The sequence below is a fragment of the Typha latifolia genome, chromosome 9 (assembly GCF_019914945.1).
Source record: "Typha latifolia isolate L0001 chromosome 9, TyphaL0001v2, whole genome shotgun sequence".
In the NCBI taxonomy this organism is placed as follows: domain Eukaryota; kingdom Viridiplantae; phylum Streptophyta; class Magnoliopsida; order Poales; family Typhaceae; genus Typha; species Typha latifolia.
Window position 1 is genome coordinate 9,947,443 of NC_133094.1, and position 27,030 is coordinate 9,974,472.

The following is a 27,030-nucleotide window of genomic DNA, read 5'->3' on the forward strand; positions in this document are numbered from 1 at the left end:
TTATTTTATTTTCTAGTTATAGCTAAATTTATGAACTTGTTAACTTAGTGGTATAGTTGGTCTGTTTTCTATCACCGCTGTTACTCATTTCACTTTGCCCTAAATTTAGGATTGTAACCTAAAAAAGTTTAGGGGATACTCGTGAAAATTGGGTATAGTTGTCAACTTAGTTAACTTGACCGATCGTTTACCTACATAGATTTGTCCTAAGGCTACCTTTGGTCCGACATTAAGTTATTCTATCCGTAATCAAATAAATTACTTATTTAACTGAGTGGTTAGAGTGCAAATTAGGAACTTAACAACATTTTACGTAAGTTGTAAATAACAAAAAAAAATTTAGACGATGTGAAGAAATAGAAGATTATTTCATTGATTTGTATTTATCTATTAATTTAATATATTATAAATATTTATTATATTATAATATGAAAATTATAGAAAAATATTGTATCTAGATAATATGTTGGTTTAAAAAAAAAGAAGTGACATATATTCTTTAAACCTCCTGTGATTTATACACATGTGAAATTCCAATCATAGATATTAGTGGTCATGATTTTTTTAAGGGTTAATTATCCTGACACCCGAATTGATTTTTACGGTACCTAAACTTTTTAGTTTATAATGTCACCCTTAACTTTAAAGAAATTTCAATGTCACTCTTCCATTGGATGAGTTAGTTTACGTGACCGTTAATTAATCCCAAAATGACTTAGATGTCCTTGTTGTTGTGCATTTCAATCAAATTAATAGAGATATAATTAGGAAAATAAAACATTTAAATACAGCTTTATGTTGACTCTTTAATTAAATTAGAATAATAAGAGATATAATTAGGATTAATTAGGATAATTTATCTTTAATCTTAGCTCAACCTCTAAAAGTCTGGGTGCTGAGATTGCTGCTATTGACATCTCCTACCACCAACTGCTGTAGAAATCTCCTACCCACCACTAACTACCTAGTAGAGCCAATCTCCACCTTCCCCTTCTCTCTCTTCCCTCGCCTCACTGTTGCTCATTGTTGGTACACGGTGAGCACGAGGGCCGAGGATGGCCGAGGATGAGGGCAGGGGTGCAAGAGGTGAGGGTGAGGGTGGTGAGGGCGATGGCGAGGATGAGGGCGATGGCAGTGAGGGGTGAGGGTGGAGAGTGAGAGTGAGGGCCAAGGGTGATGGCAATGAGGGCGACTACGGCGAGGGTGAGCTGCTCGCTCTTGGCCATTGCGCCGCATGTGCATCGACGAGGAGGGCAGGTGGTAACCTAAATTGATAATCTCGCTAAATTATTATGGGTATAGTTGGTAATTACATATTTTTCATCACCGCCGTTACCACTTTTCGTCAATGTTTAGAGAGATATTGTAACCTAAAAAAATTTAGGGGTACATTACATATTTTTCGTCACCGCCGTTAGCCGGTGTCGGTGTAATTAACCTTTATTTTAAAAAATAAAAATATAGGATGCAAATTGCACAGAAATACAAATTAGTTGCCTATCCTTTCTCTCATCTCCCAATTATACTTAAATATTCGCAAAGGATAATGATTTGATAATCTTGATCTAAGATTTGAGATAAAGATTCGTTAAGATTTGAATTTATCTTTTATAATCCAAACAAATATCCGTTAATAATTAATTATAGAAAATTCAGTTAAAATATTTGGATATCCTTCTTAAGATTGAGGGATCTTTATGTATCTATCTATATATATATATACATTCACAACTTAACCTCTTTTATTCTAACGTGAATAAAATATGAAGCTCTTTCTACATTCATGTTTCTTAACCCTCATCTTCTTCGTTCCCGTCTTGTCTCAAAATACTTACAACGTCGTCGATTTCGGCGCAATCGATGACGGTCGATCAGACGCAAGCGAGGCTTTTAGTCGTGCATGGGCTCACGCTTGTGATGATAGATTTGCAGCGAAGATCTACGTGCCCCCAGGAAGGTTTCTCCTCCATAATGCAAACTTTGAAGGTTACTGCACAAGTCCATCAATCGAGTTTTGGATCGAGGGGACGTTAATCGCATCATCTACTTACGATGATTCCAACTATTGGATTTTTTTCTACAAAGTCGATAACTTGTCAATCTCTGGAGGCACTATTGATGCCCGAGGTCACACCTTATGGGACTGTAAGTCCAAGAACAATGACTGCCCATTTGGGCCCGTGGTGAGTTTTGATCTATCTCATTGTAAGACTCATGGCCTAATTAGTTTTGTCTTATAACAGTAATGATGTAATTTCTTTTTCCTCGGTTTGTAGTCGCTTGTCATCAGCAATGGCTATAACATCAGCATTAACAACTTAGCTTCGAAGAATAGCAAGTTTTTCCACATCATGATCAATAATAGCGAGAAAGTTTCGATAAGAAATGCGACGATTACTGCACCCGAGGATAGCCCTAATACTGATGGAATACATACAATGGATTCAAACGATCTTTTGATCACAAATAGTAGCATAATGACAGGTGATGATTGTATCTCGATTTCTCGTGGTACTACCAATCTCTCAATTCAAAACATCAATTGTGGCCCTGGACATGGCATAAGGTATTGTATTTTCTTTCAGTTCCTCTTATATTTCTTCTTTATGCTGACTATTTTTCTTCTTCTTTTGACATGTGTATCAAGTATTGGAAGTCTAGCTGATGTAGTGAATGAGAAACCAGTGGAGAATATATCAGTAAGCAACATTATATTTACAGGAACTAGCAACGGTCTTAGGATCAAAACATTTGCAAGACCAAGCAATTCCTATGTCAGCAATGTTAAATTTCATCAAATTACTATGAAAGATGTCAATAATCCGATTATCATAGATCAGAATTATTGTCCAGGACATGAAGAATGTCCTCATGAGGTAAATTATATAGTGACTCATTTAATATTAGATCATTACAAAGTTTGCTATTTGTGTTCTTGATCTTATTGATCTTACCATCCTTTTGTTACAGAATTCTGGAGTCAAGATTACTAATGTGCAGTACGTGGACATCAAAGGAACATCCACAAATATAGAAGCTGTGCATTTCGACTGCAGTCTGAGCAATCCTTGCGAACAAATATTATTGAAAAATGTAAATCTCTCGAGTCGTAGCCAACCAACTCATTCATTTTGTAGTAATGCCGAGGTTAACACGTCTGGCTCGGTGATTCCACCCACTTGTCTATAATCGTGAATTATGTTCTTCTTTTCTTTTTTAATTTTTCTAGGTTAAATGTTAAGTTTATTGGTTTTTAGGATGTACGTAGTTTTTTCTTTAATTTTAGTGATTCTGGGATTGATTGTGTTCACTTATATTCATGATATTTATGAAGAAAACTATTATTAACTGGAGAAAGTGCCAATCATTTGTGAAGTAGCACATATCAGAGCAAAGCCTTTGTAGTGTTTCAGTAGCATGCTATCTCTTATACTTGATGTAAAGATAAATTACTGCTATATTGACATTCAATTTGGCTGTCATGAGTATATATGGCTGAATTCAATAGACTCCTCAAGATTGTAAAGAAAAATTGAAATACTAGAGTTGAAATAAAGAGGTTCTTTAAAGATGTGATTGATTTACTAGTTATTCTTTTTTATAGCCACTCTAATCTACTATGGATAAATGGAAAAGAATCTAAAAGATCAGCTACATCTGACAGCGTAAAGCTCTTCCTTTTGAGAGATATACTTTGACCAAACTTAGCCCCTACTTGCAGTAAAGAAGTTATCCATTATTACTTCAGAATATTTTTCAGATCTCTCTAGGATATGGATATCTATGTATAAATGGCTATTCCTCCACAAAGTTAGCTTAAGAGTGGAAAGTTGGGAGACACCAATCAACTTGTGGAACATAATCTCAGTGGATTAATTCTGAAAACTAGTCAAAGTCCCAAGTTGGAGCGAATCAAAGAGCTGTTCTCTTTAATAGCGGATTGCATTTGACTTTGCCATGGAGGAATCCAAGTACTCTTATTACGGAATAATAGAATCTTGTGCTAGTGAGTCGTAACATATCTGACCAGAAGATCAGCTCTTGGCATTAAGGATTTATTTCTCCATTGATGTGAAACACAAGCACTAAACCAAGAATATATTCTAATTGACTAACAAACAGTTGTGCAAGAGAGATCTTATCGATACGCCTGTCGAGATTATAAATACATGCGAAGGCGAGCAAGGGAGGGGAAATCAAGCAACAGCATCATCATCTTCAGAAGAAGGAGAGCAGAAGAGAGGTCTTTGCATGGAGAAAGAGTCTGTCTTGAATAGCCAAGAATGACTTGCCTTTGACCATCTTCTAAGTTTTTTATTTTCAGCAACTCCAGCAGTGGAATTTGTCTGAAAATCTTGATTTGGTTGTAAGGGCGAGTATTCTTGGCTATGCATGGTGTCTCTTATCTTCCATGCTAGATCTCCATCTTCTCTGTTCACATAGTAGTGCAACATCTACACCTCTTTTAGAGGAACTTAGGTGGTCTTTTAGTATCAGCAGCTATTTCTCATTGTCAATTATAGGAGAAACTGCAATTTATCAAACTTATAGTTTGACCCAATTTTAATTCACCTCCTTATACATCTCTCAACTGTTTGTTAGGTATTAACTGAAACATAAAAAGACTAAATTACCCCCATATAAATACAGTCTGATTTGTAGATGGTAGGGGGTAGTCTGGTGATAAATATTAGCGCTAATAGAATACTGTTAAAGTTAAGTGCTAAACTTTGTAGTATAATAAGGTAAGTTAAAATGGAGGTAAATCACATGAGATAAATTATAGAGTTTTTCTTTTTTTTGTGCATATATATACCCTTCAAAAATTTCATATTTACTTATACGCTCTTCTAAATTTAATATTTACATGTATACTTTTCAAAATACACAACTTTTACGCATATACTTTTTATTTTTGTAGGGATACACCTTAGAGTTTCGGGACTATCATTATACTTGTTTTCATATATTTTTCTTAGTTAAGAGTATTTTATTTTTTCTATTAAATTTTTGAGACTTAACTTGAAAAGTAACCGGATAGGTATTTATATAAATAATATATAATTTAAGAGGTATACATACAAATATCAACTTTAGAGGAGCATATAAATAAATAAGAAATTTTTGAAGGGTATATATACAAAAATAGAAAACCCAAATTATAATTCTGTCATTGAATAGATTTATTTCAACAACTTAGTTTGCTCTATAAGATTACATTTCTTAAGCTCTAGATTGTCGTTTTGATTGGATTCTCTTCTAATCCAAAGTTGATTTCTATTTAAATACCAAGAAGGTGATGTTTATAAATTATAATAGCTGAGATGCTTAAGCTTTCTGGAGCTAATCAAATTAAGAAATCTCAATGCGGTGGCCTATATTCGCCGACTTCAGTGGAAGCGGGTAAGTTTTGAGCCCCCTGAGTTGCCGACTTTCTTTTAATTTGAAGTTGGTATGAATAATTTGGTCATTTGCAATTTTTTTTGCTTATGACAAAAAATTTTATGGCCAATAATGTGGTCACTTGTACAATAAATTTGGATGGAAAATCTAATTTTTTTTAAAGTATAAAATATAAGCATAAATTAAAATCGGATCAAACCACGAGAGTTAAATATAATCTTCCCTGTAACTTAGCTGTTTAGAAAAGTTTTTTGATATCATATGTGTTTTTCTTTCTGTGATTATTTTGATCTATATCTTTTTGTGAGGAGTTGTTAAGTGGTGATCTTGTATCCTGTCTCTTCATCAACAATTATCTTCTTCCCTAGAATATAGAATATTAGGCATAAATTTATTACCTTTTTTTTTCTAGGAGAATTGGAATTTTGAGATCATGGATGAGAACCTTAATTTTAGAGGAATAGTTAGTTAGAGCAGAAAGGAAAATACCATCTCTTGCATCCTTATCCAACACATTTGCAATAATTGCAAATATTTAAGAGATTACTATATTTTTCTCATTTAGCACCCTCATAAATAATCACCGAGAGCTCGAGAGACTCAAGTTCGGCTCAATTAGGCTCTGCTTGTATATGAAATAAATTAAGCTTAGCGTATTAGGTTATGCTCGAATTTAATTTCAAATCATGTTTGAACACAAACCGACTCAATCAGGCCCAACTCAATAAGACTCGATGTCTAGTATTACTATTATATATGTATAAATATTATATATATATATAGTAACTAGTAACTAGTGATTAATGCTTCAATTCAAGCTAGATTCAATATTAAATCCACTTATTGTGCAGCTTAATTAGGATTTAGGCAGTAGCTCGAGTCGAAATAAGATTTGAGTTGAAATTAATCAATCTAATTTGCAACAGCTATACTTGTTGGCATTTCCATCTAAAATTAAAATGCATATTTTATTATTGTTTATTGACAACTACATTGAAAAAGAGAGTTAGAGAGAAAAATATAAGGAACTACTCACCTTTGCGGTCGCCATTGCCGCTTGCTGCTCGTTGTCGCTCGAGTTCGCACTCCCGTCAGATGAATCAAATCCATAACTCAAGTTTTTAAACCGACCCTTTCTTTCTCTCCCTCCCTTTCTTCCTCCCTTCCTTGGGCTAGAGCACTCAACAAGGTGCGAACTCGGGTGACGAGCTACAACTCGGTGACGACGAGTGGCAATGTGCGATAGCAAGCTCAACCACGAGGTTGTGGCGAAACAATTAGGAGAAGGTGTCCGCTTATTTTTGTGGAACTTTTTAGATCAGGCTTAATTTGATCAAAAACCTAAAAAAGAAGAAATTTTTAGAAAAATAAAAAAGTAAAAAATTCCATCACACGTGCAAATAGTTCATCCCATCATTAGAACCCTAACCTCCATGCTCTCTCATCCATCATTACTACCTATGGGACCCTCAAGCATCATTCCTACTCCACGGGCAATTTGTCACCATCCTAACCGTCCATCCGCAAATCGACGGTTTTGATTACATCGAATAAGTTCGAGAATACAAACTCTTTATTTCGTAGCATAAATTTTATCCGCACCGTACACTTTATCCTCTTCCTTCTGCTCTCTGTCTCTGATATAAAAGAGGGGATTCTCAACTTATATTTTCTCCCTCGATCTTGATTCGATGATGCTGTTGGATTGCTTCCTCTCTCACTCCCCGCTACTTCTTCGGCTACCTTAAATCCCCAAGCCACGAATTTCTTTCGTTAATTGTTGTAAGATTCTTACCCAAAACTCCAATTTTTCGACTTCGTATTAAATTATACTTGCGGATTGAATATCAAGACATCGGCTTATTGGTGAGGGTGATATAGATGGATTGGTTGTTGGTGTATCAGGATTTTAAGGTTTCTTTCGGTTGGTGTGGGTGGGGAGTGAGCAAATTTGACTATTAAACCTTTATTTTGTTTTATGTCATAGTAATTTTAGTTTCTCTTGTCGTTTTACTATTCTATAAAGATTCGCAAAGCAAAAATCCTTAAAATTTGTGTCATTACACTATTACAGGGCATCTGACATGTTCAATTAAATAAATATAAGTAATTATATTGTTGGTGACCTTAGAGACCCTGTTTGGAAACCCCAAATCCATGGAATTCAATTGTTTGGAATACATTTTCTTCAAATATGTTGTTTGAAACCATTAATTGACGAGATTTAAATTGATTTCAGTGGATTTGCATGGATTTCAGTAAGTGCAATGCAATTTACTGATTTGAGGTTGAATTTGGGTGGACTTCATTTCTGAATGAAATCAATTGAAATCCGACTAGAATTAGTTCCAAACATATCGGTACTTAGTTCTTGATGCTTTCTACTCTTTATGTGATATGGCTCTATTTGCAATAAAGAATTTGATGTATTATTGAGCTCTTTTCTTCTTTTTGCCAGCACTTTTGTCATGGCTGATAACCAGCCAGCTGCTACACTCTTTGATTTGACAACCTGTAAGATACGACAACTTCAGCAGGTATTCTCTGAACTCGAACGACATAGTGCCATCTCTTTGAATTTGAAATGGAGAGAACTTGAAGAGCATTTTCATGGGCTTGAGAAGTCATTGAAGAAAAGGTTTTGTGAATTGGAAGATAGGGAAAATGAATACTTGGGAAAGGTCACGGAGTCCCACGAGATGTTGGGAAAGTGTGAAGCTGCAGTTGTGGCTAAGGAGCTTGTGTCGTTGGATCGACTGCAAGATAAAAGAGATGCGGCACTAGCTGAAATGTTTGAGAACTATAGAATATCAAATTTGGAACCTACTCTTAATTGTGCAAGCAATGGCATACCTGATGGTACTTTGGAAGAAAATTCTGATATTAAGGCTACCAAATTTGACTCGGAAGATGTGATATTTACTGAAGAAGCTGGTGGAGATGTTAAGCCTCATTCAGAACTTATGGCTCTGTGTGAAGAAATGAATGCCAAAGGGCTTCATAAGTTCATATCAGACAACCGTAAGAATCTGGCCTCCATCCGCGAGGAAGTCCCAGATGCACTAAAAGGTGCACCTGATCCTTTTTCTCTAGTGTTGAATTCCCTGAACGACTTCTACTTTGGAGAAAATCTAGGATTAGGTGGAAAAAGAGATGGGATGCTTTTGGGCATGCGGAGGACTTGTCTCATGTTAATGGAGTCCCTTGGAGAATTGTTGGCTGATGCTGTAACTAGCTCACTTTCAAAAAATTTAATGCTTACATCAGATGTTAAAGAGCAAGCAAAGGTGATTGCTTCTGACTGGAAGCTAAAACTAGATGTTCTTGATATTGATGCCAGTAGTGGGAATTCATTGGAAGCTCATGCATTTCTCCAGCTTCTGGCTACTTTTGATATTGTATCTGAATTTGATGACGATGAACTATGCAAACTGGTACCATCTGTCAGCCGACGTCGTCAAACATGTGAACTATGTCAATCACTTGGGTTGTCTCAAAAGATGCCAGGTTGGCCTCATATTATGTCAAAGCCATACATATTTTTCAAAATTAATTTGATAATGATTTTTTATTTTTTCATTCGATATACTGTAACTTTACCTACCTTCTTTAGATGTCTTGAATAAAATTACATATAAAAGAATGAGATATGACAACTAATGCTGCTGTACTTAATTTCATGATATGATTTTATCATTTTACCGATGTATATTACCAAGGATAAGAGGAACCTAATCTGATAAGTTACATTTCTATTGTCTGTTCGAGGTGGTTTTTATGTCTTTTAGGAGTATAATTATATGGATGAGTCTGCTGCCTCCATTTGTATAATTGCAGGATGCATCCTTTGTTTTGTGTATCAATTTAACTAATGCTTCTGGTACTATTGCCATGTTGACTGCTGATCTACTATTCATTTGCATTTCTCTTCTTATTGAATTATAATTCCTCAGGTGTGATACAAGTACTACTGGATACTGGAAGGCAAATAGATGCCATTAATCTGGCATATGCATTTGGGCTGACGGAGCAATTCGAACCAGTTCCCTTACTGAAAGCATACTTGAAGGAGGTGAGGAAAGTATCTTACATCAAGGCCGGAAACATGTCTCCTGGAGCACTGGTAGATTGTGATTTCTAGCTTGCCATTTTTCATTCCTTATGAGTTGACTAACCACATTTTGGATCTGATGCATTGATCTAACAACTGCCTGAATTTGTCAAGTTCTGCTTATGGAGGGTCCTTATACCACATCATACAATTGTTGTTATTACTTCCAATTTTCTCAGGACAAATTTGTTATAGATTTGTTTATATGTACTGTTCTGCACATCTCAGTGAATAATCTTAATAAGATTAGTTCAACTCAATTTACAACTGATGATTCTAACATCATAGTGTATAACATTTTAACTTTTCATTTGGATTGTAACTATTCTTGCAAGACCTTAGTACTGCATTGTTCTACTCTTCTGCTCGTTTAGGCTTGAGGACTTTCATGTTTAGGCCTTTAGGGATGCTGACTTTGCAGTTGCATGCATACTTCAATGAAATAAATAAATCTAAGGACCTGACTCAGTAGTTTCGAACGACTGAATTTGAAAACCATTGAATCTTAGGTACTTCTGCCTGGCAGCTATTTGACATCATGACTCGTGAGAAGTCACTTAAAATTTTGATGACTAGGGTAGTATGGGATTAGGGATGTTTACCTTGTCTAGAGATGCATATTTTCTTCTTTGTTGCGAGTTTTTGCTTGCGATTGGTCATTTCTGTTTGAGAAGAAGATGCTTTGCCAAGTTCCGCATGAACTTACCATGCAGTTTCAGTCTATTATTGAGCTGCACTATTTAATTTTTGTTTATACCTTCTTCAGTCTGCATATTTTGTAAACATTCTTTGGTTTGACTTACAACATCCTCCATAACTCATGCAAAGGTTTAATTTACCACTAAGTTTTGAAGTTCCATGATACTTTCAGTTTAGTTTGTGTCATGAATTTCATGATTGCAGCCTTGATTTTATCTGATTGTATGACCACTCTTAGCCCACTTTGTTTTAATTTCAGGTAGACTTGGGAGAAATATAAACTAACTTGCTTTCTGTCATGATTGTTTTCTTTTCATTTTATTATATACTCAGTTTATGTTTGTAAGTAATTTTGCCTTTATACTTGTTATTTCAGGACGAAATGAATGAACATGAGCTGTCTTCCCTTAAAGCCATTATCAAGTGCATTGAGGAGCACAAACTTGAGGAGCAATGCCCTGTAGATCCACTCCAGAAACGAGTCATTCAGCTTGAGAAAGCCAAGGCTGACAAAAGGACTACTGAAGCAGCAAAACCTCAATCCAAGAGGGCTTGTGCCAATGGTTTGACCTACACATCCCGTGTTACCAACTTCCCTAACAAAAGCTTCTACCAAGCAACTACTGAAAGGCATCCATATCTACATGGCAGACAATATGCATACCCTGCAGAAACCCGTTATCCAACACTGGTAGGTTCGACTCCCTACATCTCTCCTACGAATACAACATACTATAGAAATGGCTATCATATCCAGTACCGGCCCCCAAATATATACTGACAGAGAGAGATGGGCAACTGAGATGTTCTCTTACTGTTAAGTCTTAACCTGCAGGGTCCTGTAGTTTATTAATTTAGAGTCACAGTAGTTCCAAAAGAAAAAAAGAAAAACAAGAGAAGATAGTTCTGTTCCTTGTGTTTTGTTCATTGTGTGTAATGAAAAGCCTATAATTTTTATCCTTTTGACTGATGAGATATGTTACTACTAATGAGTAGTCATAGTTTCACTGTACATGCTGTTCTTGTCCATCATCAATAAGTTCATTTTCAGGATGTTTTGTACTAGAATGATCAAAATATTACTTTATTATTTTGACTATTTTGAATATAGATCCAAGTTTTACTGCTGTCTATAAATGGTTCCAGCTAGTCTTGGAACAGTTCATCATCTTCAGGATCATGAACATGGAATTAAGCTGGTAGAGTTTGATCCATAGACAATCTCCTGTTTGCGAAACAGTTTGCAAATTCCAGTGAAGAATTTGAATCTGCTCCCCTTATACTGAGTTTCCTCTGATGACTAAAACCAGACTCTTTATTATCCAGGCTTGTTTGCTTTGAATGGATGTTTTCTGGTTATCAATGCCTTCAATAGAAGGTTTATGTGTCCATTGTCCATTTCCATGCACTTTTCTTGCATCCTGAGGTGCATTTTGCCGACATGATACACATCGTTTATTTTAACTGATTTCTAAAGCTTGTTGGAGATTATAGAGGTAAAAGTATTGACCTTCTGTTGTTTTTTGTTGGTCAAGTGCTCTTGGAGCATAGTTTACTTGAGTTGATTCAGCATAGGAAAGGCGTTTATATAGTTCTGGAGAACGCCCAAATGCAACAATAAGAGGCCAACAAAAGCTACAGTACTTGTATGAAACCATAGACCTTGTGAACCTCTTAACTTTTAACTGCATTAAGGCCATTCCAATCTCCTGTAGTCCTTCCTAGAGGATTCCATTATTGGATGTTTCCATTTCACAAAAATATGTAACTCTTTTATATGATCGTAAAAACCAACAAGAACTTATAACCATGAATTCTTATTCAATCGCTGTACATGTGACCTGTTTTACTGGTAGCTAAATAAACTTGCAATTAATCTCGCCTGGTCTGAGATTATCCTGCCATTCTAAAATTTAGCATTTATATTTATACAATAGAGTAAACTTAGTTTTTGTGTTATGGAAAAACAAAGATCGAGTAATTTCTAGTAGGTTGAAATATAATTGTCTTAAAGAAAAATGATGCTCTATATGCTGGCACAATCTTTTGATATTTCTACATAAGAATCACATTTCTCCAATCCAAACAAAATAAAATATAGAAGAAGAGATGAAAAACTAAGAGAGAAATAAAAATTGCTTTGATGTGAAATTTTCATAGGCTTATAAGTGTTAAGAAGCTTTTAAAATTCTTTAATCCCTTATAACCTTGGTATTAATTCAACACATGGTATTTGAAAATTTAGTCGTTATGAGAACGTTTCACTAAGCTATACAATTTTTGTAATGGTTGTGATTTAAATTTCTTTATTTACTAATTTTAAATTCTTTTGAATTCTTAAATCAATAACATAACCAACATCTTACTGACTACTATTCCATCTAGTTCATCGTATAATATATGTATCTAGTATTTAGTTTATAAATGAAATGTTACAATTAGTATATCATTAGCTAATTGTCATCTGGTAAGCTATATCCGAAGCAAATTTGTCAGACAAGGATACTGTCAAAGTTGCATTATTTGAGAACTAAGATAAGGATTAGAAAAAAAAAACCCACTAACAACCGCAAAATTGATATCAATTGTATTAAAGACAGATCTTATATTTTGAAAGACATCATGAATGAATCAAGCAAAGCGTGTACAAATACCAAATTTCTCAGTAGCATTATCTGAAATTAAACTTGAAATATGACACTCTGAGATGAAAAATAACAAAGACTTGAGAAATTCTGCAAAACCACCACCTGAAAATGGATTAGCAATCAGAAACAGTCTTACAGAGAAATGAGCAATAATAGACAAACAGATAAAAGGAAACATACAAAAGAAGAAGTAAATCCAAAAGAAATGAGAAACAATCCATATAAGTAATGCAACAATAGTTCCTTCTATGATTCCCCCCCTGATACCAGTTCTTAATCGCTCGTCCCATATCTGTCAGATGATACCATATCTATGGTTCCTGTAACACCTGATCATTAGCAAGGACTTGAGTTCAGAACAATCTCCAGTTGGGGAGTTCGGGCAGAGAAGCACTACTCAATGGCAATGTCCAGCAGTAGCTCATCATCAAAAGAAGGATCTATCGTTCCCCTCCAGAAGGGTCTTCATCTAGCTTTGTTCTCCTCTAGAGAATCTTCCTCTGATTACTGTCTAACATCAAAAGTTGATCGTCATTGTTCAATTTATCAGGAAATCACACTTCTTGGCTAGAACATTCAAAAAGATTTGAATTCTATGTGTAGTAATTAATATTCACTCAATTTCTTCTTTTCAGAACCTGAAAGAGTGAGAGAAACAAACCATTTGACATAGATCTATAGAAAAGGAAAAGACAATGAAGAAATGTACATCAAAGGACGAGCAGAAAAATCATTGTAATATTGAGATAAATTAAATGTTAAAGACAGTGGGAAAGAACTGATACCAGTGTTTGGCCTCTGTGTTTTGTTGGAGTAAAAGTTGTTAATTCCTCCTTGTTGTAATGTCCGATAGTTACATCTCGGATGTGCTGAATCTTGGGCCAATCTGGAGCTGAATCTTTTAGGCACCTCTCCTCCAACTCTGGAGGACACTTATATAACGTCAGTCCTCCTAGGGATGATGGTAGATTTGGCAGCGACTGGAGATTCCAACACTTATCTATGTACAGAAATTCAAGAGAAAAGAGGCTTTGCAGGTCTACAAGCGGGAACAGCAGAGAGTATTCCACATGCAGTATTTGCAGTGAGGTGCGGTTATTCAACACCCATTACAACTTTCAATATGGACATCTTGGGCTTTATCGCAACTTTCAGTAGGAGGCCGAGATGCATCTCAGTGGCACAGTACATAGCAGCAAGAGATCGTCAATGAAAAGTTGGTCTACTATTAGGGAAGAGGTGAGGAAGAGGGGGAGGAGGAACGAGATCCTTCCACTAGTAACACCAACGACGGCGATGATGAAGCTGATGTAACTAACTTGGGGCATTTTTTGAGCTTGTAAACCCCCAGTGATTCTAGCTATTGAAATCAAGAAGAGATTGAGAGAAAATATTTAAAATTTTGTATTCATTTTCTCGTCTTCTTACAAGTCAAGCTAGGCTTTTATAAATAGCCAGCTAACAAACTAACTGCCCAACGAATGAGAAAAAAAAACTACTGTAATAGCCTAACTAACAAACTAACTGCCCAACGAATGAGAAAAAAAAAACTACTGTAATAGCCTAACTAACTTCATTTTCTTTCTAGCTTTAAACAACCATCAACCCGCTCCGAACTCAAATCATAGAATAATTTGCGGTCTTCTGGATCCAGGAGATCCCAATCCTGAATAATGAGGGATTGCAGTGACGGAGGGAAGAACCTTCCTGATGTTGATCGCCTCTGCAGCTTCGGACATCCTTTTACTGTGAGGTTCTTGAGAGAGGTGATTTTCTCGAATTCCCCGATGGGTAAATGTGTCAGCTTTCCACAGTCAATTATGGCAACATTCTTAAGAGATGTAAAAAGTTCAGTTTGAAGTAACAGACCCTCAGCTAGCGACACGAGGCCTTCACAACGGTAGATATATAGTGAAGAAAGAGATGATGTTGATGATGATGAAGATGAAAGCGACGATGACATGCTTAGGCAGTTGGTGTTTCCTCCCTGCCACAGTTCTGGTAGAGTAGTCCAATTTACATATTGTATACTCAATTTTCTTAAGCCACAAGGCAGATTGGGAAACACACTCAGGTTGGGGCATTGACTGATCACTAGACTTTCCAAACGTGGAAGCCATTGGGTCTTCTTGGCTCCTCCATAGAACTCTTGTAGTGCCGGCAATTCTCTCAAACTTAGTTCTAGCAATGATGGGAAAACGCTAGCTTCAGTTCCGCCATCGGGTGCACTGCCAACTTGCTTTACCGAAATCATCCTTTCAAGTCGTAGGGACTCAAGGTAGGGTAGCTGTCCAAGAGGTGGCAGGTCATTCCATCCTGTGCAATTGTAAAGAGTAATAGATACTACTTTCGATAGAGACTGAAGAGTTATCCAATGTGGGCTCATTCGACCCATATAACTTTCTATTTCCAGATTCTTAAGATCGGAATGTGGTTCGAGGGCGACAAGTACCTGGTCATCAACCTCTGGGCTTCCACTGCTGCGATGGGGATCCCACTCTAACATCAGTTTGCGGAGGTGTCGTTTGTCTTTCAAATTAACTTCAATGACATCGTCAATCCTTTTTACTTTCTCCAAATTCTTAATGCCTAGTTCACGGAGTTGTCCCAAGTTTTTCAAATGTAAAATATTTTTCCCATTATCCTCAACACTGAACCTTTCCAAAATCTGAAGTGAGGACAGTCTCCCTATATCAGAAAATTTGCAGCTAGAATGAATGGGTGTAGTTAGGTGTCTAAGGTTGATAAGGTTGTTGATGCAATCCGGTGGCAATAACTCTTCCAAACAAGGATAATCTTTTTCGTAGAACAAGAATTGGAGATGGTAAAGCTTATTCACTAATTCAGGAAATTGATAATGATGACTATGTAAGTAGCGAAGGAGTTTTAGGTTACTAATAAAGTCATTAGTGATATTCAAATCAAACGATTTCAATACGCGTAGGGCCTTCAGACTTTTGAGCTTCTTAGGAAAGTCATCAGAGATGGGATTAAATCTTCTTAGGAGAAGAAGGGTTCGCAAGCGTTTGAGTTTGGTGATTTCATGTAGTATAGGTGGAGTAATAAGAGAAACATTGATGGATAAGTGGCGTATAGTGTTAGGGATTAGTGTGGTCTGAGTACTCTCTCATAAAACATTCACCAATAGAAACATATGTTGCAAGCTCATGTAACAGATCGTGCATGACATAGTATGTGTTTTGTCCATGGGTTTTACGATCAAAGGATGATTTCCCTACTAGATCATTCAAGTACTCCTGCCCTATATCCTCTAGTCGTCTATTTCGATTTATGGGCTGCAGAACCAAACCTAGAGCCATCCACATACAGACAAGTTTCTCCTTATCAAACTCATAATCTTGAGGAAATATGCTACAGAATCTGAAGCAGGGTTTCAAGTGTGAAGGGAGATGCTGATAACTTAATTTCAGAGCTGGCATGATATCATTCTTGTCTTGATTTAGTTCCCATATTTCACTATTTAAGATTCTTTCCCAGTGCTCATCATTTAAATTGGTCTTCAATATCCATCCCACGGTCTTTGCAGCTAAAGGAGAACCTTTTAGCTTTTTTGCAATTCTACTTCCAATGTCTTGCAGTTTTTTGTGATCATTAGGGTCCACATCACCAAATGCACAATTCTTAAAGAGCTTCCAATAATCTTCTTCATTCAAACCTTTTAAGAATAAAGATTCTGGGGTACTCGTCATCATCTCTGCAACCTCTTTCATCCGAGTTGTTAATAAGATCATACTTCCACGCTTTACTGAACTGAAAGGTTTTAGTAAGTCATCCCAACTTTTTGGGTTTTGATCATTCCAGACATCATCCAACACAAGCAGAACTTTTTTTGACTTCAAACTTTTTAAGAGCTCTTGTTGAAGCAATTGAAGATTATCAGTGGTATGGTTTCCATTAACCACAAGTTCAAGAATTGTTTTGGTAAGCAAGGGCATATCAGAAGTATTAGAGACACATACCCACTCTCTTTTCAAAGTGCTTCTCTATATTCTCATCATTATAAACAAGCTGAGCAAGAGTAGTCTTCCCAATCCCTCCAACCCCAATAATTGGTAGAATAGAAAAATTCCTGCCATTAGATGCAGAACTGGAATTTAACAGTTTGCTTATTATCATTTGTTTCTCATCATCTCTCCCGACCAATTTGTGGACAACAGGTAAAAGGGAAGTAGTATTACTGCTACTCGTGTTCAAAGGTTGCTTATCTTTTGAGGTGGCCACCAGATTAAGGAAAGGCCCCATTTCAGTAACAAGCCTATCTAACCCCTTCACAACCTCTTTTAACTTGTTTAAAGTGTGATCCTTATGCACGGCACGCTGAATAAAAGTATTGACGGAAGAGGTAGCACCACTCACCTTGCTCTTTTTCCCCTTGATTTCTTTTTCCTGTCGAAGGTACTCCACCTCATCTTTCAAGTCCTCTGCCTCATCCATAGCGTCTCTAAACTGCCATAGCCATTCATCCAGCGCTGGGTTCTTCTCCTTGATATGGCCGCCGCTATCGACAGTCTCCAGCAAAGCTTTGATCTGAGGAAGGGCCTGCTCCAGTCTTTTCCTCTCCGCTTTAAGGCCGAGCTGCCACTTGGACTGGTCTTTGGCGTAGGATATCAGGTAGGCGATCACGTTACTGACGACGCTCGACGCGAACCATCCACCAACTATCATTCCCACAGGCATTTTGGAAGCCCTCCTCTCCCTTCTCCCTCACAATTTAAGAATAGAACAACCAGAATTGATAGCTCTGCTTCTACCAATCCTTCCCTCTCCCTCTTCCCCTCCCCTTTTAATACAAGACTCATTTGGGCTTTTGGCAAGAGTAACGCATGCTCAACTGTCAATATCTCCAATAGCCTTCGTCGGTATATATTATTCTAATGCAATTTGGCAAGTGGGTAAATCGAAATGTCCACTCTGATAGACAAACCCAAAAAAGAAAAAAATAGTAAAAAAAAAAATCAAAGAAGAGCGAGAGAGAGAGAGAGAGAGGCAAAGCCAGGATGGCATGGTGGCATCCTTGTTGAGAAAAAAAATGAAAAAAATGCTTTGGGTTTCTCCAGCATCAACTACCTTTAAGAGCCTCTAAGCTCTCTCCTATCGCCCCTGATGCATGTTCCTTCCAATTCTAGTTGACTTTGGGATCATGTCCTAATCATCGAACATGCCGTCATGCGTATGATAAGATACAAATGTTGCATGGAAAATTTCATGATATATAGATGAAGCATGCATGAGCCAAAACGACAACTGTAATAATGTTGAGAAATATAAATATGTAACGTATAGTTCTTCTTGAATGATGTTAGAAGCTAAGATTTCGAAATCCCTTCTCGATCTAAAGTTTGAAATTTTATGCCTACTCTTAGAAACTTCGTTTTCTTATATGTATATCCCTAGACAGGAGTTTTATTTATCCAAATTTTTTTTTTGCAATAAAAAGAAAAAAGAAATAAAAGACAAACTTGGTAGTTGGAGGTATCTATTGCGATGAGATTATGAGAACCAAGTTTTCTTACCAATCTTGACCCATTCTTCTGCCACCAATCTCAATTATTGTTCTTCTTAACTAATTAATGGAAGTCAAACGAGTTTTATTTCCTACCAATCTAGACTGTATACCAAACAAATGAGCAAGTTGGCATAATGTTTTATAAAGACTTGAAGGCAAGAATGTAGGGGTGTAAATGATCCGGGCCTGAGCGAGCCGGTTTTAGCTCAGGTTTAGCTCAAAATTAATTTGGAGCCTCAAATTTAGGCTCAGGCTTAGCTCCGTTCAACTCGAGTTGAGCCTGAGCTGACCCCGAGCTTTATTAGAGGAGGAGGAGGCGACGACAGTGAAGCGGACGGTGGTGAAGAAGTCTGACACCAGGATCTTCTTTAGTTTCTCCCTCAAAACAAACTGTATCTACAAGTGAATCAATCAATCAAACCAAAATATCAAATACTCTAAACCCACCATCACATAAATACCAAGACCAAAGAGATCAACAAATCACGAGTCCAAATAAAGGTCCTCCAAGGAACCCTTGGCTCTCTTCTCCTCGTCTTTCGATGGTGGCAGCGGTGGCGACGGTGGTGGGGGGAGGCAAAACTTCTCGAGCTCGTCGGTGAGGGTAGTGATGAAGGGCTTGGAGTAGACTACTTTCTTCCTACTCTTTGCTTATAGGTTTTCTGCCAACGAGGCTCTCCTCCATCGGGATGATGCGTGGTTTGCCAATGGAGGACGAGGTGCGACAGATTGAGGAGGAGGACGAGGTGGTGATAGATTGAGGAGGAGGAGGACTGGGACGACGAGGCAGCGAGGCTTGAGGAGGATGATGAGGCCGTGACGGCTTGAGGAGGAGGATGACGAGGCGCGATTGAGCGAGTGTAAAGAATTGGAAAATTTAGGCTATGTGAATACTGATTTTTTTTTATATAAACCGAGCCTACTGAGCCGAGCCTGAGCGAGTTGGCTCAAGCTCAGGCTCAGGCTCGATTCAGCTCATGTTGAGCCGAGCCGAGCCTAGCCCAAGTTTATTTTGACAGCCCTATATGCAAGCAACAAGTTGGTGTGCTTTATTCGGTTAACTCTTATACTGATGCTTAGAAGACACGCTAAAAACCCATTATAAGATATCAAGTATACATAGACTGTATACCAAACAAATAAAGTAAACATGAGAATCGGAGTAAGCGGAATATAGTAACATGGTGTCCATGATAATGTAATGAGTTCAAAGTGGAATTATGTTGCAAATCTATCGGAATAAAACCATATCAAGAAAGCAGCAACAACATAGCGAGGAGCATTTTTAGTCAGCAAAAAGCAAACACCATATGTGTATCGCTCTTATATGCCGACACTTCCTAGCTCTACGTGCTGAGAAACAGTTTTTTTTTTCTTTTTTTTTTCGAAAGAAAGTCCGTAGACTTATCATATCATTCATTTCAATATACCAATATACTGATTACAACTTGATACAAAGGATGATAAGGAGAAATAGGATAAAAGCTCTAAAAGTAAGCCCCATACTTGACTGTAGTACAGACTGAACAACAATTAATGTATGTTCATAACAAGAACTCAAGCACAGTAAAAACAGAGGAGATAGAGTAAAGCTCTAATAGCAAGCCTTTTACTTGGCCAACTGGTAGCACTATAGGTAGAACAACATGAGTCTTGAGAAGCTAAGCACTCAACTAAGGAGCAAGCTTCGACGGCATACAGGCATGCCAATGACGAAGTCCGGTGAATTTAATGAAACACCTGAAAACCCTATTTGGATAGACCTGTGAATCTAAGAACACGGAAAAGCAAGTATCTGCCTATTACATCCCATTGCATCCGCACAGATTTAATTCAAAAAAAATAAAATAGATGACCCAAAAATAGGAAGAAACAAGCAGATGCTAGCTTCGACGGTGATGAAAGCTAGGCGAAGCGAGTCCAAATGTAGCGAAGGAGGACGAGGTGAGACAAGGCGAGGCGAGGCCTGATAATGGAGGATGACGCGAGGCAAGGCGATGACGCGATGTTGGAGGCCGAGGTGACACAGGGCGAGGCACTGGGCAGTGATGGAGGTTGCGGCGAAACGTGGCGAGGCGAGGTGCGGTGATAGAGATAGCAAGGAACTAATGGGTAGAGCAGGGTCGGCTAAATCTACAGTCTTCAGCTCCGACCGTGGTGACTCATAGGTCGAGGAGGGGATCGGGCGGGTACCACGGTGCTCGGATAGCGGCAATGGCCGACGACAGCGCAGATAAGGGGTAGCAAGGAACGGACGAATAATGAGAACGGGAAGAATCGTCGGAGGCAGCGAAAGGTCCTCTTGGCAAGGGGAGAAAAAGGCAAACCCTAGACCAGATAATGGGTTACCCAAACGTGTGTTCTGGACTTTACTGCAGACTGAAGGAGCATGATAGTTCCTTTTGCTAGAATTTGTCATTAATTTCATCAAAGATATCCCACGTTTTGAATGGAAATAAGAAGTTTCTTAACCCAGATTAGTGTCCAAAATGGAATAAGATAACATTAAATTCGCAGCATCTTCTGATTGTCACCACTATATGGAATAAGATAACATTTAAACATATCCGATATTTGAATTTGAATTGATCTTCTCGAAAACCTCTACTGGCATAATTCTCCTCATAACTAATATATTATATTCTACAGCAGAGGAGTGAGAACTACCCAAACAAAATCACCAACATCAAATTCCAGAGAACACCGTTTTTTGTAAGCATTATTTTTCTACTTCACAGTCGCCTTCTGAAGATTTGTTGAGTTAATTAATGAATCTCTTGAACTTAATTGTGCGATTCATTCCTCTAATTTTCGTTGATTCCCTTCAAATCTATCACAGGTGTTAAATCAATTAGTGCTCTTGGATTGTATCCACAGTTGATGTAGAAAGAATTAAAGCCAAAGCTACTATTAACAGAGTGATTATATGCAAATTCTGCCTTGGACAAGCATTCAATCCTAAGCTTTCACAAATCATATTCTCTTGAATATACCAATTGATTAGATTTTCGTCTTGGATTCATCTTCCTTGCTTGGTTGGAGAGAACTAGCCCTCTCGGTCAAGTGATTAGAATGCTTTATTTTTATGTCAACCTGTGTAAATAATTAACATTGATTTCATTCTCTCTCTTAGAGCATCTCTAATGGGGCTCAAAATCTCTGAGTCGGATTATTCTCCAACCGGATTGCATTTGGGTTTCCAATTTGGAGCCTGTTACAGTACAGCTCTAAATTTGGAGCTCAGCTCTATTCAATTGTTCACTGGGCTCGAAATCTCTGAGTCCGATTATTCTCCAACCGGACTGCGTTTGCGGTTCCAATTTGGAGCACAGCTCTAAATTTGGAGCCCAGCTCTATTCAATTGTTCATTTTCTTTAAATACCAATTCTCTCCTCTAAAGATGTAAGCCATCCTTGTAAATTCTGTTTATATCCTTTATTTTATAATATAATTATTTAAAGCTAGTGTATATTTAGTTTTGCTAATAATTATTTAATAAAACTAGTATGATTGGGAAGGTGTCGTCGAAAATTTTAAAATGAGTTTAATATTACATTATTTTAAAGTTATTTAGAATTGACAAGTAAACTATGAGATGAAATAAATTTAAACATAACTATAGCATATAAAATGTAATTTTTTTGAAGTTAAAATTAGTATATCATTAGCCAATTGTCATCACGTAAGCTACATCCGAAGCAGATTTGTCAGACAAGGATATTATCAAAGTTGCATCATTTGAGAGCTAAGATAAGGATTAGAAAAGAAAAACCACTAACAACCGCAAGATTGATATCAACTGTATTAAAGACGATCTTATATTTTGAAAGACATCATGAATGAATCCAGCAAAGCGTTCACAAGTACCAAATTTCTCACTAGTATTATCATGCAAAATAACAAGTATGCAGCAATGGGTAATCAAAAGAAGGATCTATTAGTTCCCCTCTTCATGTAGCTTTATTCCCTCAAGAGAATCTTCCTCTCGCTAATTTCATTCCCTGGGAAAGATCTTCATCTCGCTCTGTACGGCCCCAAACGAACCTTCCTCTAGCTCCATTTACCCAGGAGGATCTTCCTCCAAGTACTGTTCAACATCAGAAGTTGATTGTCATTGTGTTCATTTTATCATGAAATGACACTTTTTTGGCTAAAAACATTAAAAAGGATTGAATACTATGTAGTAACTAATATTCACTTAATTTCTTCTGTTCAGAACTTATAAAAGAATCAGCAAAACAAACCATTTGGCATAGATCTATAGAAAAAGAAAAGACAACAAAGAAAATGTGCATAAAAGGATGAGCAGAAAATTCATTGTAAAATGTTAAAGAGACCGGGAAAGGACTGATACCCGTGCTCGGCTTCCGTTTTATGCTAGAGTAAAAGTCGCTAAATCCTCCTTCTTGAAACGTCCGATAGTTACATTCGGGATTTGCTGAATCTTGGGCCAATCTGGGCCTGAATCTTTTAGGCACCTCTCCTCCAACTCTGGAGGACAGAAAGATAAGCACAATTCTTTGAGGGATGATGGAAGTTCTGGCAGTGACTGGAGCTTACTGCAGTAGAATACCATCAGATATTCAAGAGAAGAGAGGCTTTGCAAGTCTACAAGGGGGAACAACCGAAGGGGCAAGGTTTTTATAGTCAGGTCTTGCAGTGAGGTGCGATTCTTCAACACCCATTCTGCTAGTGCTGAGGAGTATCGGACTTCGTCACAACTTTCAAGATGGACTTCTCGGCCTTCATCACCACGTCGGGCGGAGATATGCACTCTTCGGGCTGAGATGCATTTTAGTGGCACAGTACATAACAACGAGAGATCGTCGATGATAAGCTTTTGTAATATTAGCGGGGGAGAAGAAGATGAGGAGGAGGAACTAGGTGCTTCCACTGGCTCTTGTGCAACTACAACAGCAGATTCCATCGGTTTTCCAATTTCAGTTCCAGCGGACGTCGAGGAGGCGTGATCTTCGACCGGTAACGTTGTCGGTGACGGTGAAGCCGCTGTAACTAAGTTGGGGCATTTGTTCACTGTTAGATACTCAAGGGATGAGAGGGCTTGTAAACCCCCCAGTGATTCTAACTTTGAGCAATCCTCAATCGACAACCTTTTTATAGCTTTCCATCCTCCGAGCACCTCGGTCGAGGGAAGGGATGTGATGTTTGCGCAACCCCGCAAATTCATCTCGGAGAGTAAGTTGAGGTCTTCTGGAGCTCCGAGCAACGGATCCAGGACGTCACAATCCTGAATAGAGACGGATTGCAGTGACGGAGGGAAGAACCTTCCTGATGTTGATTCCCTCCGCAGCTTCGGGCAACCCAATACCTCCAGTTTCTTGAGAGAGGTGAGTTTCTCAAATTCTCCAATGGGTAAATGCGTCAACTTTGCACAGTTACGAATAATGACCTTCTCAAGAGATGTAAAAAGTTCAGTTTGCAGTAACAGACCCTTAGCTAACGACACGAGGCCTTCACAATGGGAGATTTCTAGTGAAGAAAGAGACGATGTCGATGACGTAAGTGATGATGGCGTGCTTAGGTGGTGGTTGTTATTATTGTTGTTCCCTCTCTGCCATAGTTCTGGTAGAGCAGTCCAATTCACAGAATTTATACTCAATTCTCTTAAGCCACAAGGCAGGTTGGCAAACATGCTGAGGTTGGGGCATTCCTTGATCGATAGACTTTTCAAACATGGAAGCCATTGGGTCGTCCTGGCTCCTCCATAAACCTCTACCAGTGCGCGCATGCTTCTAATATCTAGCACTCGCAGTGATGGGAAAACGCTAGCTTCAGTTCCCCGTAAAACTCTACCAGTGCGCACACTGCCAACCCGCTTTACTGACTTCATGTATTCAAGTTGTAGAGACTCAAGGTAGGGTAGCTGCCCAAGAGATGACAGGTCATCCCATCCTTGGCAATAGGAAAGAGTAAGAGATACTACGTTCGACAGAGATTGAAGAGTCATCCAATGTGGACTCCTGTAGCCCATGTAATATCCTATTTTCAGATTCTTGAGATTGGAATGTGGTTTAAGGGCGTCAAGCACCTGTTCATCAACCTTGTGGCTTTCGCTACTGCAATTGAAATCCCATTCTAACATCAGTTTGCGAAGGTGCTCTTTGTCATTCAGATTAGCTTCAAAGACCGCTTGACCATCTCTTACATTTTGGAGATTTTGAATGCCTAGTTCACGGAGCTCTCTCAAAATTTTCAACTCCAAAATATTATTTCCATTATTCTCAACACTGAACTTCTCTAAACTTTGAAGTGAGGATAATCTCCCTAAACCAGAAATTTTGCCACTCCAAGAATTAGGTGTATTTAGGCGTCTAAGGTTGATAAGGTTGTTGAAACAAAGATCATCATTTTCGTAGTACAAGAATTGGAGATGGTAAAGCTTATTCACTGATTTAGGAACTTGATTATTAGTACAATGAGGACTACGGAAGTAGCGAAGGAATTTTAGGTTACTAATAAAGTCATCAGTGATACAATAATCAGACGATTCCAATATGCGCAGGGCCTTCAGCCCTTTGAGTTCCTTAGGAAACTCATCAGAGATGGGATTAAATCCTTCTAGGAGAACAAGGGTTCGCAAGTGTTTGAGTTTGGTGATTTCGTGTAGTATAGGTGGAGTAATATGAGAAGCATTGATGGATAAGTGGCGTATAGTGTTAGGGATAAGTGTAGTCTGAGTACTCTCTCCAATTATAAAACATTCACCAACAGAAACATATGTTGCAAGCTCATGTAACAGATCGTGCATGACATAATATGTGTTTCGTCCACGGGTTTTACGATCAAAGAATGATTTCCCTACTAGATCATTCAAGTACTCATCCCCTATATCTTCTGGTCGTCTATTTTCATTTATGGGCTCCTGAAGCAAACCTAGAGCCATCCACATATAGACAAGTTTATCCTTATTAAACTCATAATCTTGAGGAAATATTCTACAGAATCTAAAGCAGGGCTTCAAGTCTGAAGGGAGATACTGATAACTTAATTTCAGAACCGGCATGATGTCAGTCTCACTTTGTTTTAGTTTCCATATTTCACTATTTAAGATTCTTTCCCAGTGCTCGTCATTTAAATTGGCATTCAATATTCCTCCCAGAGTCTTTGCAGCTAAAGGAGAACCTTTTAGATTTTCTGCAACTCTTCTTCCAATATCTTGCAACTTTTTATGATCATTTGGGTCTTCATCACCAAATGCACAATTCTTAAAGAACTCCCAATAATCTTTCTTACTCAAACCCTTTAGAAACATAGGTTCCATGGTACCCGTCATCATCTTTGCAACCTTTTCCATCCGCGTTGTTAATAAGATCACGCTCCCACGCTCTACTGAACTAAAAGGTTTTAGTAATTCATTCCAACTTTCTCTGTTATCATCATTCCAAACATCATCCAACACAAGAAGAATATTTTTTGACCTCAAATTTTTTAAGAGCTCCTGTTGAAGCAATTGAAGATCATCGGTGGTAAGTTTTTCATTGACCACCTGCTGATGAATCTTCTTAGTAAGTGAGAGCACATCAAAAGTAATAGAGACACAGACCCACACCATCTTGTTGAAGTGCTTCTCTATATTCTTATCATTGTAAACAAGTTGGGCAAGAGCAGTCTTCCCAATACCTCCAACTCCGACAATAGGTAGAATAGAAAACTTCCTGCTAACAGATGCAGAACTGAAATTTAATAGTTTGTTTATTATCCTATGTTTCTCATCATCTCTCCCGACCAATTTGTAGCCAACCGGTAAAAGTGAAGTTGTATTACGGCTACTCGAGTTCAAAGGTTGCTTATCTTTTGAGGTAGCCACCAAATTAAGGAAAGGCCCCATTTCAGTGACAAGCCTATCTAACCCCTTCACAATCTCTTTTAACCTTTTTAATGTAGCATCCTTATGCACGGCATGCTTAAAAAAAGCTTTTTGGCGAGACGTAGCAGCACTCACCTTGCTCTTTTTTCCCTTGATTTCTTTTTCCAATCGAAGGTACTCCACCTCATCTTTCAAGTCCTCTGCCTCATCCATAGCGTCTCTAAACTGCCATAGCCATTCCTCCAGTGCTGGGTTCTTCTCCTTGATATGGCCGCCGCTATCGATAGTCTCCAGCAAAGCTTTGATCTGAGGAAGGGCCTGCTCCAGTCTTTTCCTCTCCGCCTTAAGGCCGAGCTGCCACTTGGACTGGTCTTTGGCGTAGGATACCAGGTAGGTGATCACGTTACTGACGACGCTCGACGCGAACCATCCACCAACTATCATTCCCACAGGCATTTTGGAAGCCCTCTTCTCCCTTCTCCCTCACAATTTAAGAGTAGAACAACCAGAATAAATAGCTCTGCTATCAATCCTTCCCTCTTCCTCTCCCCTTTTTTTTTATAAAGAGAACAGTTCTAATCGAAACGAATAAGAAGAATATTCTAAACCGTCGGATGGAAAGAAATCAATAGCCTCGTCAGTTATATATTATTCTAGTGCAATTTGGCAATTGGGTAAATCAAAATCTCTACTCTGATAAGCAAAGCCATAAAAGATTAGGAAAAAAAAAAAACAAAGAGAGAGAGAGAGAGAAGCAAAACCAGGACGGCATGGTGGTAATCAATGGCGCCCTTTGGTTGACCCAACAACAACC

The 27,030-nt window shown here is 38.0% G+C and overlaps 4 protein-coding genes across 7 annotated transcripts; 2 read left to right on the top strand and 2 right to left on the bottom strand.

Annotated features, from left to right (window-relative positions):
- Positions 1-1,763: 1,763 nt before the first annotated feature.
- Positions 1,764-3,241, top strand: LOC140795094 (polygalacturonase-like). Its single transcript, XM_073147472.1, has 5 exons — positions 1,764-2,183; positions 2,277-2,566; positions 2,648-2,876; positions 2,971-3,093; positions 3,230-3,241. Exons 1-5 carry the CDS (start codon positions 1,764-1,766, stop codon positions 3,239-3,241), a joined length of 1,074 nt encoding a protein of 357 aa, XP_073003573.1.
- Positions 3,242-6,985: 3,744 nt separating this feature from the next.
- On the top strand, positions 6,986-11,225 carry LOC140795379 (FRIGIDA-like protein 3). 4 transcript variants are annotated; one of them, XM_073147906.1, is made up of 4 exons: positions 6,986-7,185; positions 7,862-8,910; positions 9,357-9,526; positions 10,590-11,225. In XM_073147906.1, exons 2-4 carry the CDS (start codon positions 7,872-7,874, stop codon positions 10,992-10,994), a joined length of 1,614 nt encoding a protein of 537 aa, XP_073004007.1. In that variant the 5' UTR covers positions 6,986-7,185; positions 7,862-7,871; the 3' UTR covers positions 10,995-11,225. The 4 variants fall into 4 exon arrangements, with proteins under 4 accessions (XP_073004007.1, XP_073004009.1, XP_073004010.1 ...); XM_073147908.1 differs by having other exon boundaries at positions 9,357-9,475; XM_073147909.1 differs by lacking the exon at positions 6,986-7,185 and adding an exon at positions 7,536-7,763 and having other exon boundaries at positions 9,357-9,475.
- A 3,016-nt stretch (positions 11,226-14,241) lies between these two features.
- LOC140795380 (putative disease resistance protein RGA3) lies at positions 14,242-17,712 on the bottom strand. Its single transcript, XM_073147910.1, is given in 3 exon segments — positions 14,242-15,985; positions 15,987-16,851; positions 16,853-17,712. Coding segments are annotated over 3 exon segments (3,123 nt in total). The 5' UTR covers positions 17,560-17,712; the 3' UTR covers positions 14,242-14,434.
- Positions 17,713-22,192: 4,480 nt separating this feature from the next.
- LOC140795095 (putative disease resistance protein RGA1) lies at positions 22,193-26,672 on the bottom strand. The gene is made up of 2 exons (XM_073147473.1): positions 22,743-26,672; positions 22,193-22,475 (listed from the first exon to the last, which is right to left on the bottom strand). The coding sequence occupies exon 1, from the start codon at positions 26,670-26,672 to the stop codon at positions 22,761-22,763; it is 3,912 nt and encodes a 1,303-aa protein (XP_073003574.1). The 3' UTR covers positions 22,193-22,475; positions 22,743-22,760.
- Positions 26,673-27,030: the final 358 nt, after the last annotated feature.